Genomic DNA, 15,953 nt, shown 5'->3' with positions numbered 1-15,953 from the left:
GGATCTGGAGGAGAGAAGGGGTGAGGGGGAGAGGGAGGACCCAGAGGAGGGAGGGGGTGAGGGGGAGAGGGAGGACCCGGAGGAGGGAGGGGGGGAGGACCCGCAGGGGACAGGAGCACAGGCAGGGGAGCGCTGGGAGTGCGAGGACGGTGGTCGGGGGAGGTGCACCGAGGGCCGAGGGGCGGGGGTCCAGCGCCCTCCCCCGTTCCCAGGTCCTTCACCTGAAAGTCGGCCAGGATCATCTCCCGGTCCATGTTGGACGCCATGGCCGCCTCCTCGGGCCCCTCGGCCCCGGGCTCAGGCTGCTGCCGCTGCAGCGGCTGCTCGGGCTGCGGCTGCTCGGGCCGGGCCTGACAGGGCCGGGGTCGGGGAGGGGGACGGGGCCTAAGAGCTCATGGCCCGCCGCGGGCCGCGAAGCCGAGCCAAGCCGGGCCCTCCCCGCGCCCCCTCCCCGGCGGTCCCGGCGCTGCCCCGGCCTCGGCTCCGACTCCTCCGCCGCCTTCTTGGCCGCCGCCGCAGACTCCGGCTCTTCGTCCTCCTCCTTAGCTCCACTAGCTGCCCGGCTCCGGCTCCGGCTCCGGCTCAGTCCGCGCCGCTGCCTCAGCTGCTCCTGCCTCAGCCTCTTCGGCCGCCGCCGCCGCCGCCTCCTCCCCTGGTTGGCCGGCCCCGCCGCTGTCGCACATTTTGCCTGTCATTGGGGTCGCAAAGCGTCGCTTTGCGGCTGCCACGTGACCGGCCTCCTGTCAAGCGTCAGCCGCGAGGGGCGGGGCGACGTCTTTCCGGGATCCGGGGGAGAGGAGGCGAGGCGAGCGCTGTCGCCGCCGGAGCCCAAGTGGCGCGCACGCTGGCACGTACGAGCGTGCGCGCGCACGAGGCCTCCCGACTCTCCCGGTTTCTTTTACAGTCCTCTGTAGCCGCCGCGTCCGGGTCCTGCCAGGACCTTTGCTCCGAGGGAGCCCGAGAGGCTTCGCCCTGGGCCAGCGAGGGGGCCGCCCGTAGGCGTTGTATCTCCCTGAGGCCCTGGGAGAAGACACCCGGGGCCCCAGAGCGGGGCTGGAGCCTGGGCTCCCGTGTCGGCTCCATCACCTCGCCTCAGTTTCCCTGTCCGTAAAATGAGAGCCCTGGAGCCGCTGACCTCCGAGGCCCCTCCCAGCCCCAGACCTATGATCCCAGGTCACTGCCTCGCCCCGTGCCTCAGTTTCCCCACCTTACCATGAAGTCTGACCAAGGGTGACCCCTGAGGTCCCTTCCAGACGGATTCGCCCCTTTCCCAAGAGAATCTTGGTTTTGGTGCCGGAGGGGAAACTGAGGCCCGGAAAGGCGACTTGCGAGTCCCGTCCAAGGTCACTTGGGTGGTGTCGCCTGAAGCCGACGTCCCCAGGCTCCTCTCCCGCCTCGGCGGCCCTGACACCCGAGCCCAAGCTTCCTTGGCTTGGTGAAGACCTGGTGCTGAAGCAATCATTGACCGATGCCTTGAGTTTGACAGACGGTCAGAGATCAGGACGAGTTCTGAGCCTAGAACAACCAAAGACCATGTGCAGTGAAGCCTGAAGGCTCGTGGAGAGGATGACCTAGGAATGGTTTTAAATTTAACTTTGCAAACCACTATCTTCCTGGAAGGGAAGAACATTTACTTTCCACTGAGAGTTTGTAATCTGCAAACTAATTAAGTTTTGTAGTTTCTTAGTTGTTAAGCATTAAGGAGAGTATGTAGGTATAGCCTTGTACTGCCTGAAATCTCAATCAGATCCTACTAGACCAGATTCTCAAGCTATAAAAAAAGTTTTTAATTCCCTGTGAAATGTTTAATTTGCCTGAAACAGGGGAAATCCCTTGTTGGTTTAATATGAAATGTTTGATTGCTTGACTTGTATCTTTTGGGATGAATATGTGCCCAGGAAAGGGTAGAATCCAAATAGAGAAAATGGACATGAATCAGGAGAGGAAAGAAAAAAAAACACTAATACGTCTAAAACCTAAATTACAGTGCCATTACTGTGTAATCAAGTGCCTTCTCTAATAAGTCATACTCAGAACAAGACAGATGGAGAACTGTGCCTCCACAGGTAATCAGGATTAATGCCATCTCCAAAGCCTTTTTTTTCCCTCTATGGTGGCCTGGATGTGCTTCAGTGACCAGGTTTCATGCTGTTCTCCACACCTCAGTGCTCTCTAACTTCTAACTACTACCACTGCCACTACACACACACACACACACACACACACACACACACACACACACAATGTTTCTCCACCACCTATCTAAAATGAGCCAGTGTGGGGCATTCATGAGATTATTGAAGGATAAATCAGGAGACTCTAAGCAAAGAATCACTTTCCTTCTTTGCACCTATTTTATCAACCATCAAAGATGGATAAAAAAGGCCTTCCCTGACTAGTTCACAGGGGTGTTGTGAAGATCACATGAGAAAATTGGTGTGAAAATGTTTTATAAGGCAGGAAGATCTCAACCACTGAGATCATCATTTTCATGTCTACCAGCGTCTTGAGGCCTAGCTCAAGGCCTACTTCCTCCATAAGGCCCTCACCACAACCAGCCAAGGCTCTCATGCATTTAGTGCCTGACAATATCATCCATTACCTTGTTTCTATAAGGCTTTAAGGGTTACAAAGCAGTTTTCTTCACAACAATCCTTTGAGTATTGGGGACCTCACTTCCTACATGAGGAAACTGAGGCTCACTGGAGGAACAAGACTCAGATGTGGGAATAAAATCAAGGCTTCTTAGGTCTAAGTCTGCACTGCATACACAACCACCCTTCTAGGCCCCAGGCCTGCAAAACTGGAGTTCCCCTAAACTTTGCCCCCTCTCCTCTTATCCAATCAGTAGGCCAGTCTTATTTCTATCTAGCCTTCCAGCTCCTTTCCTCCACTCAAGCAGCCACCAACCTAGTTGAGGTATCACAAAGAAAGATTATCACCTCTCACCTGGAAGGCAAAATATTTTCCTAATTGGACTCCCTGCCTGCAATCTCTGCATCCCACCCCAATCCCAACCATCCCCCAGACAGCAGCCAGTCATACCCCTCATCATTTATATACTGTAAAACTTGGTAGATCTGCTAGTTTTACCGAACTGCTTTTTTGCCCTCTTTGGTTACAAAGATAAAAAATAGGTAGCTAGGTGGGGAGGTATGGGGGAAGATAACTAAATTCAGAAGTGAAGACGATATAAAAACAAGAGATGCCAATACGAAATGAGATTTTTTTTTTTTAAAGAAAAATACAAAGTGGTATTCCTGGAGCACAGACCTGATCAAAGTCACTCTCATCAAAAATCCTCCAGTGGCTCCCTGTTACCTTTAGGATAAAACAAACATAAACCCTTCTTCATCTTTCAAAACTCTTCACACCTAGCTCTACCTAACTTTTATTATACACAGCTCCTATTCATGAATGCTACATTCCAGACACTTGATTTCTTCCTATTTATTGCTCATCCACAACATTCTATCTCTTTCCTAAATCTGCACTATGACCTAGGCTATCCTTTGGAGGAAGTCTTTTTCGTGTCAATTCTTGGAGTTCAGAGCTCCACAAAAGCCTTACTACAGGCCTAACCTGAGCCTCCTCAGTGCTGGGACCCTCCATTTCACCCAGAAGTTAGTTAATCTGTATTTTGCATTTACTTCTCTCTATATAGATAGATAGATATTACATATATCTACACATATACATGATATGTATTGAATATATACATAGATTATATATTACATATATATTACAATTTTTTTTTGCCTAATAGAATATGCATTTCTTAAGGATTAGGACAATTTAAGTTCTTGTCTTTGTAGCCATAACACCTAATACAATTCCTGGCACGTAACAAGTGATTAATAAACACTTTTTGAATAAATAAACAACCATTGAGCTCTCCTCTTTCTGATCTCCCATAGTCCTTAATACCATAAAATGTAGAACTTTATTATACACTGTCATGTTTTCTCACATTGTTTTATCTATGCAATGTATATAAATCTCCAGTAAGATCAGAAGAACTTTGTGGCATGTTACATGACTTTGTTGTACCCCTCCAATGTCTAGAACTGAGTTCAGCTGAATCTGTAAGGCAAAGTTCATTGAACTTCTGAAGTGGAATTCTTCTTTCAGTCTGACCAAATAATCAATGTTTGGAAATCCAGGATACACAGTGACTTTACACTCTGGAAAAATGAAGGGAAGGAACATAAAGACCAAATCAGAAGCAATGAGCAGTTTCCATTTTCCCAGAACTTTCTCCTTAAAGGAAACCACAGGCTTCCTACTTCCCTCAGGAATTTATCTCACAATTTTCTGACCTGAGAAGTCATTTTGCACAACCCCCCACTTATCAATAATCATAAAAATAAATCATGTCACACAACTTCATTAAGTCAGAATTTAAAAAAAAAAAAACCTCATAGACTGGTTTTTGGCCTTTTCCTGGTCCTCTTTAAAATTCATTTTCCTCCCCTTTCCACCCTTCAAACACATACACCCATTGCATTTTTAGCTAATTCATGCTCCCTTCACAAATGTAATGTAAGACATTTTAACACCGATATCATTTGCTATTTAGATTTAGACCAATTGAAAATATCCTTTATCTTGTCATATGCTGTTCAGCTGGAGCCCTCCAATTCAGAAAGGCAACTGAGGAAATGGGGGGAGGGGGGAGGCATCTGAAAATAATGAGTCTGAGTCAAAAGACCTGAGTTCTAGTTCCAGATTTTCAACTTTCCAGCTCTGTAACCTTGGTCAAGTCATTTCCCTTTTTTTAAGCCTCAGTCTCCTTATCTGTAAAAGAGAAATAATCATCTCCATTGCTTAAATGCTGAGGCTTAGATGATATCATGGACATAAAAATGTTTTGGGAACAAAGAAGCCCATTAAAAAAAAAAAAGCACATTGGCCATTGTTATTTGTAAGATACTGGCAAGCTTATTGAACACTTTTATTTTCATTTTGGAAAGAAAACAGTCTTCTTACCAAAGAATGAGAAGCTGCTTGGGTGTAAGAAACATAACAGAAGCCTGGGCTTAAGAAACATAAAAGGCCAACTGGGCCCACATGATCTGTTTGCCCCCTATCTGGGGGATCTAGACAGACATCCCAGAAGAAGCCTTTGGGACAGAGGGAAGAAATGCAAACACTAACAAATGAACAAAAAAGTTTTGCAGTCTTGAGTCTTTAAGGACAAAGCATAAAATGAAATTATTGCTGTAGCTTTCTAGAGACTCCTAACAATATAATGGTTGTAATCTTCAAAAAATCAAGAAAGGGTTCCAGCTGAATTGGCATTTAGTCTCCAATACAGGACATGTTTTTCAGCACTGGGAGAGTATATTGTGTGACCATATCAAAAGTTACCAGTTGCAGCATGTAATAGGGCTACTTGAAAAGGTGGTGAAGGGGTGGGGGAGACCACCAAACAGTAAAGGTTATCAGTCTCATGATGACTGGGATTTTCAGCTTTTTGTCATTAGAGGTAAGTTTATGATGTTTGACTTGAGATAAGGCCCCACCTAATGAGTGCAGGAGTTCACTCTCTGATATTACTGACAGATGGTCAGCCAGCTTCTGAATGAATAATGCTTGTGACAGGGAGCTCACTACTGCATAAAACAGCCCATTCCATTTGTGAACACCTCAAATGATTAGAAAGCTCTTCCTCATGGGGGAAGTGAGATATGGGAGGAGAAGTGCTGAATTTAGCCTTAGAGCAACTTCAGTTCAATCTGGGCTCTGCTGCTTAGCATCTGTGTATCCTTGGCCAAGTCACTTAACTTTTATATGGTTCAGTTCAAGTCCCTGATCTTTAAAATGAGGGAAGATCTAAACCTATTATTTTAATTGAGCTCTGCCTTCCACCCATTGGTGCTCATTTTGTCCTTTGTGGGCGCATAGGACTCGTCCACTACCTTTCCCCAATAACAGATATTTGAAGATCCTGTTCCCAAGGCCTTTAACTGAGCCTCATGTGGTATATTAATACAATAGCTTCTATGAGTAGATTCAATAACCATAAAACTTCCTTAGTAATTAATTCAACATGGAAAATGTGATGTACATATGTAAACAGATCATATATAGCATACATAATTTAGCATGCCTCCTCATTAGATAAGTTACAACATCCTGTCCTAAGCAAAGAAATCATATTAAGTTACAAAAAGCAAATTTTAATTGGACTAATGCCAATTTCTTATCACTGAAAAACAATGTAATATTATTCACATCTCTCAGTTGTAGTAAAAGATTATATTGTAAATTCCCATGATAATTAAGTGACTTATTACACATATATTCCTATTCATTAACTGGTATCATGCTAAAAATATGAGCTACATCCTTTAGTCCAATAAGTGGAAAAATGAAAGAAAAACTCAACCCCTCTGAAATAGTCAACTGAATTCCCAATTCAGGTTCAGTTTTGCTGTCTAAGAACATAAGTGAGGGGGGGGGAACCTTCCCCCACACAATCTTGCCTTCTGAGGCAACCTGTCCTTGTGTTGCCAGGTAAAACTATTTTGGAAGCAGGAAAACATTTCTGGTGAGTTTTGTTCTTGCTGGTACAACAGACCTCAGGGTTATACAGTCAGATGTTGCCAGAGGCCTATGAGTAAATATGGGTGCTTGGAGGCCAAAACCTCTTGACTCTCTGTCTCTCTCTCTTTCTTTTTTTAAAAATAGGTTATCCCTCTGACCAAGGGGCTGTTTCATACAAACAAATGTGTCTGTTTTAAGGCCGAAAAATGATAGAAAGCAGTAACTAGGTCAGTTACTTTACCCATCTGAAAGAGAAAATCTCTGTATTATTGTATGGGCAAAACAAGGCCCAAGAGAGTTGTCATCTTACTGGTAGCTGAAATCGTTAAGGAAGAGATTTCTCCCTCCAGAATGGAGGGAGAGAAGAAAGAAGCAGAAGCTCAAAGGAAGGATTGTCAACTCCAGCAAAATGTGCCTTACTGGAAAACTCCATCAGCGGCCTCCAGACCAACTAGGTCTCGCCCTTCCCCCATCCTCCTCTTCCCTTCCCCCGCCTCCCCCCCCCCCCCCCCCCCCCGCCCTTCTCAGGGTTTCTAGTCCTTGACACTAGAAACGACGGTTTCAGAGCTAATACATCAATTCTCTTCAACATTGGCCCTGTCCCAGGGCCTGGCTTTTCGCCAACTGGGGGTCTCTCTCTGCCTCCTCTCCTGGGCGCTTGTCTCACTAGGAATCCGCGTCATTTGCCCACCCTACCCTGCTTTCCCGCTCCCCTCCTGCGAGCTGTCCGGGCAGGTGCGGGGCTGGCACTGCCCAGCTCCTCTGGGGAAGAGGAGGGAGGTAGGCTTGCCTGATCCCTCTACCGCCCGTCACTCTACCCAGGGGAGCCCCGACTGCCTCGAGGGCTTGAGGGGGACGGCGGGGGCCCAGGGGCCGGTCTGACCACTCCTCCAGCCTAAGCCTGCCGGGCCGCTTGGGCCGCCGCCCCCCATCAAGCTGCAGGGACGCAGACCTCTGGCGCCCCCGGGGACTCTTCCGGTCCCTTTGTCATTCCCTCCCTCCCTCCCCCCTCCCCACCGCGGCTTCTCGGGCGCTGCCAAGGTTCTGCTGGCGACCCGCAGGAGCGGGTCGGGGCCGCCCATGTCCTGCCCGACTAGGCTCAGCAGAACCCAGAGCTGTCCATCCAAACACTGTCCATCACTGCACAGCCCAACGCGACCCGGCTCGGGCCGGCCCAGCACTGCCTGCCCATCCCCACGCAGCCCAACACCGCACAGCGGTACGGCTCGCAGAGCTTCCAGCTGGGGCCTGGCCGCCGGGCCGGCGGGGCAGCGGGGCGACGCGGCTGCCTCTGGCCAAGGAAGGGGGGGTGGGGGGAGGGGAGGGAAGAGGGCTGGCTGTGAGCACCGACCTGGGGGCGGGGCGTGGGCGGTGCCCGGGCCTTCCCGCTCCCCGGGCTCCCTAACTCTGCAGAGCCTCCTTAAAACTGTGCCGTTAAAATGGGGGCGGGTTTTTCAACTCAAAAAGCGCTCAATTTTTTTTCATTTCAAAAAAAGCTGATGAGGTCGGAAAAAAAAAAAAGACGAAACCGGCCCCGACTCTGCAGGCTGCAGCGACAGCGGCGGCGGGCAGCCTGAGCGCGGCTCCTTTCTCCAGGGAGCCGAGCGAAGCTGCCCGGCCGGGCCGAGGGGACCGGGGAGCGGGGACAGCGCCCGCCGGAGAGCGGCAGTAATTGTCCCGGACGGGGGAAGTCGGAGCGAGTTAACTGTCACTGCGAGTGGAGAAGCATCGGGGACCCGGACCTGGGGTCGGGCCGGGCCCAGGGCTCCGCCGAGCCAAGTCAAGCCAGGCAGGAGCTGGAGCCGGAGCAGGAGCCGCAGCAGGGGAGCCAAAGACCACCGGGGCCCCGGGAGAGCGACGGGACCCGGGCAGGGACCGGGGTCGGAGGCGGGCGTGCCACACGGACGTGCCCAACGTTCCCCGGAGCCTCGACGGCCAGAGAAAACCTCGATGCGCCGCGGCATTCGGAGGCCGGGGAGTGCTCCGGCCCGGCCGTAGGCGGGAAGTGGCAGCCGGCGGCCCGGGCTCTCGAAGAGGGAGGCTGCGAGGCTATAGTGCCGGTGCCCCGACCTGTCCTCTGTTGTGTAGCCTTGCGCGGTAGCCGAAGACTACGAGAGACTGTCTCGCAGCCCTCCGCCCCAGTCCGGCACGATGAGGCGGCCGGGACCCTGCGAAAGGCAGCCTGGGCGCCCCCGGGGACCGCGCGGCGCCCTACGCCCCCAGCCCAGGAGGCTCGGCTGGGCTGTGACTGCATTCTCGGCGGGCTACGGAGCCTGCCCCTAGCGCCTCGGGAGCCCCCTCGGGCTGCCAAAGGACGGACGCACCGAGCCCTGGAGGGAAGCCTTGGGGGTCGCTGGGCTCTTGGCCGCGGAACCGTCCAACCTCGCTTTGCTTTAACCCTGTGGGAGTGAACGCTTCGGCATCAGCCTGGTCTCCCCCGCCGGCCCGGGCTTGGTGCCCCGTATGGATGGAGAGCCTGTCCCGCCGCTTTGCCCTGGAGCAGGAGCTGGAGTCCCGGCTGCCGCCGCCGCCACCGCCGCCGCCACAGCTTCTGAGGTTCAAGTCGTCGCTGTGAACAAGGGTGGGTTGTTGACGTTTTTCTTCCTCTCTTTCTTTCTCTCCCTGTCTCCTTTTCATTTTCCTCTCCGGTTCTCCGGTGATTACTGCTCTGCTCTAGCCCCCTGGGTCTCCAGACTCATAGCTGCTATGGGCCATGTCTCTACATAAATGGAACACGTATGACAGCTGCCCGCCTAACTTCCAGTCACGAAGTTGCCAGCAGCTCCCAAGGCTGGATGTGCCTGGGTGTCTCTGGGTCGACATCCGTGGAATTCTTCCTAGGGGTTAAGAGAGAGAGAGAGAGGAGCAAAGCCCCCCTCCAATAGCTCCGTTTTGCTGAATAATCACGTGTGAATCGAGGGGCGGGCTCTTGGCAGGCAGATCTTACTAGTATTTACTACACCGAGCTCACTCCCGAAGATTAACCATCCCAGCCCTTCTGTCAGGCTCCGATGCCATCATGCAGCCTGGTTAGGAGCAGGGGGGGGGGGGGACCCGACTAACGCATCTTTTCCCGATCGTCAGGACCCTAAAGAATGGCCGAGCCTTTGGGGAACGAGCTGGCGTCCGCAGCTGCCAGGGGCGACCTAGAGCAACTCACTAATTTGTTGCAAAATAATGTGAGCGCCAATGCAGAAAATGGATTTGGAAGGACGGCGCTGCAGGTTGGTATCCCGAGAGGTGGGGGAAACAGGTCCTCGAGGCTGCGTCCCTCCGGGAACCGGGCTGGGGGAGCGACAGCCAGGGAGCTGGCCGGGGTCCCCAATCCCACTCTTTTCTGAGACAGAGCCGGTTGCCATATTTTAGATCTCAACTTTAAGTCGATCCAACTCCCCCCAATGACGTACTTGGAATAAACTCGCCAAAGCCAATAACCTAGTCGATCTCAGGGAGGTGGCAGGTCTTGCCCCTTTTTCGGGGGGCTTTTGGGGGCCGGGGTTGGGGGGTGCTCCCCAGGAGTCCTTTCAGCGCTGAGGTTGCTCAAAGCAGATTTGTAAACACGTCTAAATGATGATTATCTGAAGTCAACACACTGCTATGAGTGATTTGGTCTGTTTTGCCCAAATAACTGACTCCCAGGTCCACTTTCTCGGCTCCTGCCTTCCAGGAGACTGCCCTTTGGGGAGCTGCGAGGGCTTCGTCTCTCGCCAGCAGTCCCCGGCCCCCAGCTCCCAGCCCCGGGGCGCGATGTCCATTTCACAGTTAACGCGGCAGCAATCGCTGCCGCCGCCGCCGAGCTGCCTGCCACCCGCCCATTCACAAGGCAACCCAGGGGGAAAGGCGACTTTGCGGCTCGGCCAGAGGCTAAGCGCCCGCCCGTTTCTTAAATTTACAGACAAGAGCCAAAATGCGCCCAAGTGCCAACTATTTGTTGTACCTGATAGAATGGTGGTGTGGAGTTTTTCCCCTCCACTCCCCTGAACAATATCACGATGTGGATGAAAAGAGACAAAAGGCATAAGCGTTTTCTAAAATAGTCCCTGTTTTTCTCCTGGTGTTCTAACAATCTATGTTACAAAATGCTACACTTGAGCCCTAGTCTTTTGGGGGTTTGGAGTGTTTGCTTTCAGATACAAAAATTAGGAATTTAAGTGGTAGGAGATAGCTGTTGGCAGATGCAGTTCATGTATTCTTTTAAGCTGAGAATCGGGATCCAGGACCTTGCGAAAAATATTTAGTTTTTACTGAGCTTATGCATGGACACGAAAAATCTTTCCTGTTTGTGATTTCAGAAAGATTGAGGGAAAAGAGATACGATTGTCCTGATTTTTTTCTTCTAATTCTGCTCCTCAGAAAGGTAGGATCCTCAAAATGCCACACGCTGAATAGATTAAAAGGATTTCTTTTGAAAATCTAAATACTATAGAAAACCCAGAAAGGAAAGGGGCGCTTGAATTATATTCAAAAACCGACTAGCCAAACCCTGAGTCTTTACAGAAATACAGGGTGGATTTTACTGTTAAATCTGCCAGGGACCTATTTTGGGGCTCAGTTTTTACATAAGCATACAGTGTTGTTTACATTAACCATACTAATCAGGATACTAATACCCACTTATTGCAGTTTAATCTTAACTGATTTAATGACACACACTTCCTTTCCCCCAAAACAAAATATCGTCAGAGAATGTAGATTTATTTTCAGTATGTATAATCTTGAAAGGGTGATTGGTGTTATAACTCGAGAGGACTTTCTCTCAGCAGTTTCAAATATTACTATTATTTGCTGAGAGGAGATGGAAAATTTCCTTCCACAATTACATTAACTTAATTTAATTGCAGTAACTTTTTTTTCCCCTTCTGAATGTTGATTTCCAAATTGGGATATTAATGGCAAGGCCTGAGTTGCAAATTTACTTTTCAAAGCTCTAAGGTGTCTGTGTCTCCTCACGTCTCCTCTTCTGAAAACTGACTCAAACCTCATATACCCTCCTGATCACTAGAAGGTGTTAGGTCAGGTTTTATGACTCAAAATGTTATTTCAAAGAATTTATTTTTTTTAATCAATACCCTTGTGCCCGATTTTACTCTTTGCCTCCTGAAGAAAGTCTACAACAGACAACAGTGTTGTGGTTAAGGAAAAGGTTAATGGTAGGCTGTCTTCAGGAAGCACTGACTTAACATTTTGCATCTTTAATATATTTTACCACCATTAGTTAATTGGGGATTATTACTAATCAAAGGAATGCTCCTTTTCAGAAGGAGATCAATTTCGGTGGTGTTTTCCAACAGATTATAAATAGAAATACAATACTTACTTGTCTACCTGAATGTAATAAAGATTTTTCACATGTTGACATTTTCTGCCTTATCAGTGAGAGACTCTATTTTCCAGAACCAAGAATCTATATTTTGTATTTTGTATGATGCAATCCAACATGATGTGACTTTAGAACACTACTAATGAGGGCCACTGGATGTAGGCCTTCTTAGCACAGTGAAGGAGGTTCATACACAACAATACATACCTAGCATATGTCTGTGGAAATTTGTAAAGTGAACCATTTGTGGGCAAATGCTAATTATTGGGTCTTAATTTTGATGTAAAACATGAGAAGTAATTGACAATGGCTATTCCTAGCTGCCTTGACTATTAGTACTGAGTGAAAGCAGAGGAAGGACCACCAAGTGATTACATAAGAAGGGAAAACAATAGTTCAAGGCACATAGGAACTTAAAGTAGACAGTAATCTCATCTTTTCTTTCCAAATCACCCATTTGAAACTCAAGTGGTCAGTTAGAACTTTGGAAAACAAGCAGCACTTTGTAAAAATGACCAGTAGTGAATGTTTGTATTTGTATTATTTAAAAGAACATTGGTCAGACAGCCTGTAGTTTCCTCTCAAATACAAACACACGAACTCTGTTTTGGTTTGGTTTGGTTTAGTTGGTATATATAACCGAAAGGGAGGAAGCCTCCTGAATTAGTGAATGTCTCAGCCATCATTTACACTCTCTTTGGGAATGGAGGTTCCTAAGTATAAGATGCATCTTTTTACTCACTATAAAGTGATTGGTCGATATAAAATGGAAAAAGAAATCAAAATTGCTTGTTCTCTGAGCTATTGCTTTTATTTTGGAAATTAGAGGTTAAGAAAATTAGATCATTCTGGGTTAAAAAAAACAACAACAAACCCAATATATTCTAATATTTGGGTGATGGAATGAAACCTAATACTGTGAGCACTTATTTTGTTGTTTAAGGAAGTCATCCAAATGGCTGTTTTTACTCCTGGGGCCCAGAAAATGTCACCCCTTTTGTGTATCACCAGATGCAATTTTTTCAGCTTGAACAAGAATAAAGATTGACATTCTCTACTTACAATAATCAGTCCCACAATCTCTTTCATTTCGTAAGCTTAATGAAATGGAAATTACACAATTCTTAAGTATTCTGGGTTGAGAACTAGAAGGGACCTTAACCATTCTCTAATGCAGAATTTCTTGGTGATCCTGTTTTTAACCCTAATTCCATCAGTGTATTTTTATTCACTTCTCTAAAAATCAAGAAATAATTTCTCCTTGAAATTATTCAGCTAATTTTTGGTCCCTGGCCCAGGCTGCAAAGATTTTAGCTGTGATAAATTTGCTATTGTATTTGCAGTCTGTTTAAAATCTTCTATCAGTCATTCAAATGTAGGGCTTTTCAAAATAATAGTCAATAACTTCCATTTCAACGGCACTGGAAGATTTATGAAGCATTTGGCCCACAACGATCCTGGGTGATACGAGTATTGTTCTGTTCATTTTACGGATGAGGAAACAGGTTCAGAATTGGGAAGTCCCCCAGCTAGGAAATGTCGAAGCTCAAAACTGGGATGGTAGAATTTAGGGGTGCAAAATCCTTGGCACCTAGCAGATCTCTGGTCCACCCCAGTAGTACATTCCGATACTCAGTTTCCCTCTGTTCAACCCTTCCGCCACTCACTTCCCAGCAATCATAATGACACTTAATTCTTCTAATCAGTATTCTCAGTAACCATTAATAGCACTGATCACCTAATGCCTTCGCCTTGGGTAAAGTAAGAGAGTCCAGCCCGACTGACGGCTTGGCAAGAGCCTTGAAGGAGCCCACCGCCTGTCTTTCTGTCATTCCCAGGTGATGAAGCTCGGGAACCCCGAGATCGCGCGGAGGCTTCTACTACGCGGTGCCAATCCGGACCTGAAGGACCGCACGGGTTTCGCGGTCCTGCACGATGCTGCCCGGGCCGGCTTTCTGGACACCTTACAGACTCTGCTGGAGTTCCAGGCCGACGTGAACGTGGAGGACAGCGAGGGCAACCTGCCGCTGCACCTGGCGGCCCGCGAGGGCCACCTGCCTGTCGTGGAGTTTCTGCTCCGACACACTGCCTGCAGAGTGGACCACCGTAACCACCAGGGCGACACCGCCTGCGACGTGGCCCGCCTCTACCGCCGGGACGCCGTGGTACGACTTCTGGAGGCCGGCCGGCCCGACGACGCGGCCCCGGTCCCGGGCGGCCCGGCGCCCGCCACTTCGGCCCCAGCCGCCTCAGCCGAGCCTCCCTAGAAGTCCCAAGGCCAGGCTGGCTGCTGCCCCCGCGCCGCACCTTCCCTTCGTGTTCGGCTGCCCAGTTTGACTGTTTGCGTGCGTGCTGGGGATTACTGCGCTCTCCCACAGCCTTTTAAGCAAATAGTCGAAGCCTCAAACTACGGAGGTGGGATTCTTACGAAAGATTTATGAATATATTTAAAAAGGCTTCCAATTCGCCAGCAAACACCTCCCCTCTTCCCCTCTACCCCCCCCCCCCCCCTCCGAGACCTAATATCTGCTTGCAAAACTGCTTTGGTCTCCTCCGGAATTTAGAATTTCCTTCTTCCTCAATTTCCAGACTCAACCCACCTCAGCCCTCACCTCCCTAACCCCTCTGGTCCCCTTGCCTATTCCCCCTCCTTTGCAACTTGGTTTTCAAAGAGTCTATCTATATCCTGATGCTTCTTTTGCCTAATTAAAACTCTTTTAAATGGGACAAATGTTTTCGGTGATTTCTTTCTCCATTCCCACTTTCCTCTCCTCTCTGCTATGATTGTACCCAGGAAGGCTTTATTGTATGAGAGTTTACTAGGTGGATTCTGTTCAAATAGGATCACAAAGTCCTAGAATGGGCAAGGACTTAATAAATCATCTCTGTGCAACCCTCTCATTTTACAGATGAGGAGAGGCCCAGGGAAGTGTCCAGTGATCTATTAAACATAGGGCTTAGAACTGGAAGGGGTTTCTGAGTTGAAAGGTCTTGTAGGCCTTCATTCTCCTTTTACAGAAGCAGAAAGTGAAGCCCTAAGATGGGAAGTGACTTGACCAGGAGACAGGTGGAAGCAGAGTCAGATTCCTCAAGCCCAGGTTTCTTCTAGCCCCAAATGCAGTTTATACCCACCCACCCCCCTCCACCTCTCTATTCTATGTCCAGTTCAGGACTTCTTTTCTGTCTAACCTCCTCCTTCCCCCTACTTTCCCGTACTTTTTGTACGTGGGGGGTGGCCACTGTCGCCAGTGGAGAATCCCCCTCAAACTGTTTCCCATAAATTTGTGATAATTTTTCTGGGATTCTCTTCAAGACAGAGTTAGTTACTATGAGGTCAAGGACAAGAATCTAATACAAAAGAAGCGATAAAAAGATATATTGTAGCTATAGAAAACCCCTGCTGTCTTTTTACAGGCAGTCTGCTCTAAAGACATTCTTCACTTTAAACATCACTTCTCAGAATGAAATAGATTTCAAGGCGTTTAGTTTCCAAAGGCTGTCCTGCATGTCCACTAAGAAAGAGGCCTGCCCTGGCTGGTCCTCAGTTTCAGCAAACCTCAAAATGTTGGAAAAGCACTGAATACATGTGTTCAAGATGCTGCTTTCTAGCAGGAATTTCAGCTACACATTAAGCCACTCTCGAAATTATTCTCTGAATTGCAATCGTGAATGGAGGGAACTCTAGAAATGTCACTCTCTCCATGCTGTGGTTTGTTTTGTTTTCATAAAAAAGCAAGACAACAAGCATTTATTAAGCACTTTCTGTATGCTAGGCTCTGTGCTAAAGAAAGAATCTGGCCGATAACAAGGGCTACTTTTCTTTGGGAAATAATCCTATGCCACTGGCCAGAGTGTGTTTGTTTGCTTGGGTTTGGCTTCTTCTCACTCTCCCTGCAGTTCAGAAGGGTTGTCTGTGAAGCTCCTCATTTGGACACAAATTATCTCCCTCCTAGCAGGAGCATTCACCTGAGTAGAAGGATGATATTCCGGGAAATTACCCTTCATCCCCCAGTGGAATGAAGTTCATCTCCCCTCTACCCTGAAAAATATGTTAAACTTCAATAAAGCACAGGCACTATTCTGC

At 48.5% G+C, this 15,953-nt stretch overlaps 2 protein-coding genes across 4 annotated transcripts in view; one reads left to right on the top strand and one right to left on the bottom strand.

Annotated features, from left to right (window-relative positions):
• LOC138164996 (FAS-associated factor 1) overlaps nucleotides 1-677 on the bottom strand; it is a 419,323-nt gene extending 418,646 nt beyond the window's left edge. Inside the window, exon 1 of one of the 2 annotated variants that reach the window (XM_069093034.1) lies at nucleotides 222-677. In XM_069093034.1, the coding sequence (XP_068949135.1) occupies nucleotides 222-266 (45 nt within the window). In that variant the 5' untranslated portion in view covers nucleotides 267-677. The remainder of the gene's footprint in view (nucleotides 1-221) is intronic. The other variant, XM_069093033.1, reaches the window with a different exon arrangement.
• An 8,287-nt stretch (nucleotides 678-8,964) lies between these two features.
• Nucleotides 8,965-15,953, top strand: LOC138164995 (cyclin-dependent kinase 4 inhibitor C-like). Of its 2 annotated transcripts, XM_069093031.1 has the most exons (3): nucleotides 8,965-9,130; nucleotides 9,634-9,773; nucleotides 13,708-15,953. In XM_069093031.1, the coding sequence occupies exons 2-3, from the start codon at nucleotides 9,645-9,647 to the stop codon at nucleotides 14,134-14,136; spliced, it is 558 nt and encodes a 185-aa protein (XP_068949132.1). In that variant the 5' UTR covers nucleotides 8,965-9,130; nucleotides 9,634-9,644; the 3' UTR covers nucleotides 14,137-15,953. The 2 variants fall into 2 exon arrangements, with proteins under 2 accessions (XP_068949132.1, XP_068949133.1); XM_069093032.1 differs by lacking the exon at nucleotides 8,965-9,130 and having other exon boundaries at nucleotides 9,137-9,773.

This window comes from Petaurus breviceps, unplaced genomic scaffold, assembly GCF_028583685.1.
Source record: "Petaurus breviceps papuanus isolate PSGF00001 unplaced genomic scaffold, PetGlider_PUasm1.0 207, whole genome shotgun sequence".
NCBI classification, from domain to species: Eukaryota; Metazoa; Chordata; class Mammalia; order Diprotodontia; family Petauridae; genus Petaurus; species Petaurus breviceps.
This window is presented reverse-complemented; position numbering and strand designations above follow the sequence as displayed.

Coding starts and splice junctions, on each gene's coding strand:
- LOC138164995 (XM_069093031.1), top strand. CDS start 9,645: ATGGCCGAGCCTTTGGGGAACGAGCTGGCGTCCGCAGCTGCCAGGGGC. Junction 9,774..13,707: donor TTGGAAGGACGGCGCTGCAG/GTTGGTATCCCG, acceptor TGTCATTCCCAG/GTGATGAAGCTCGGGAACCC.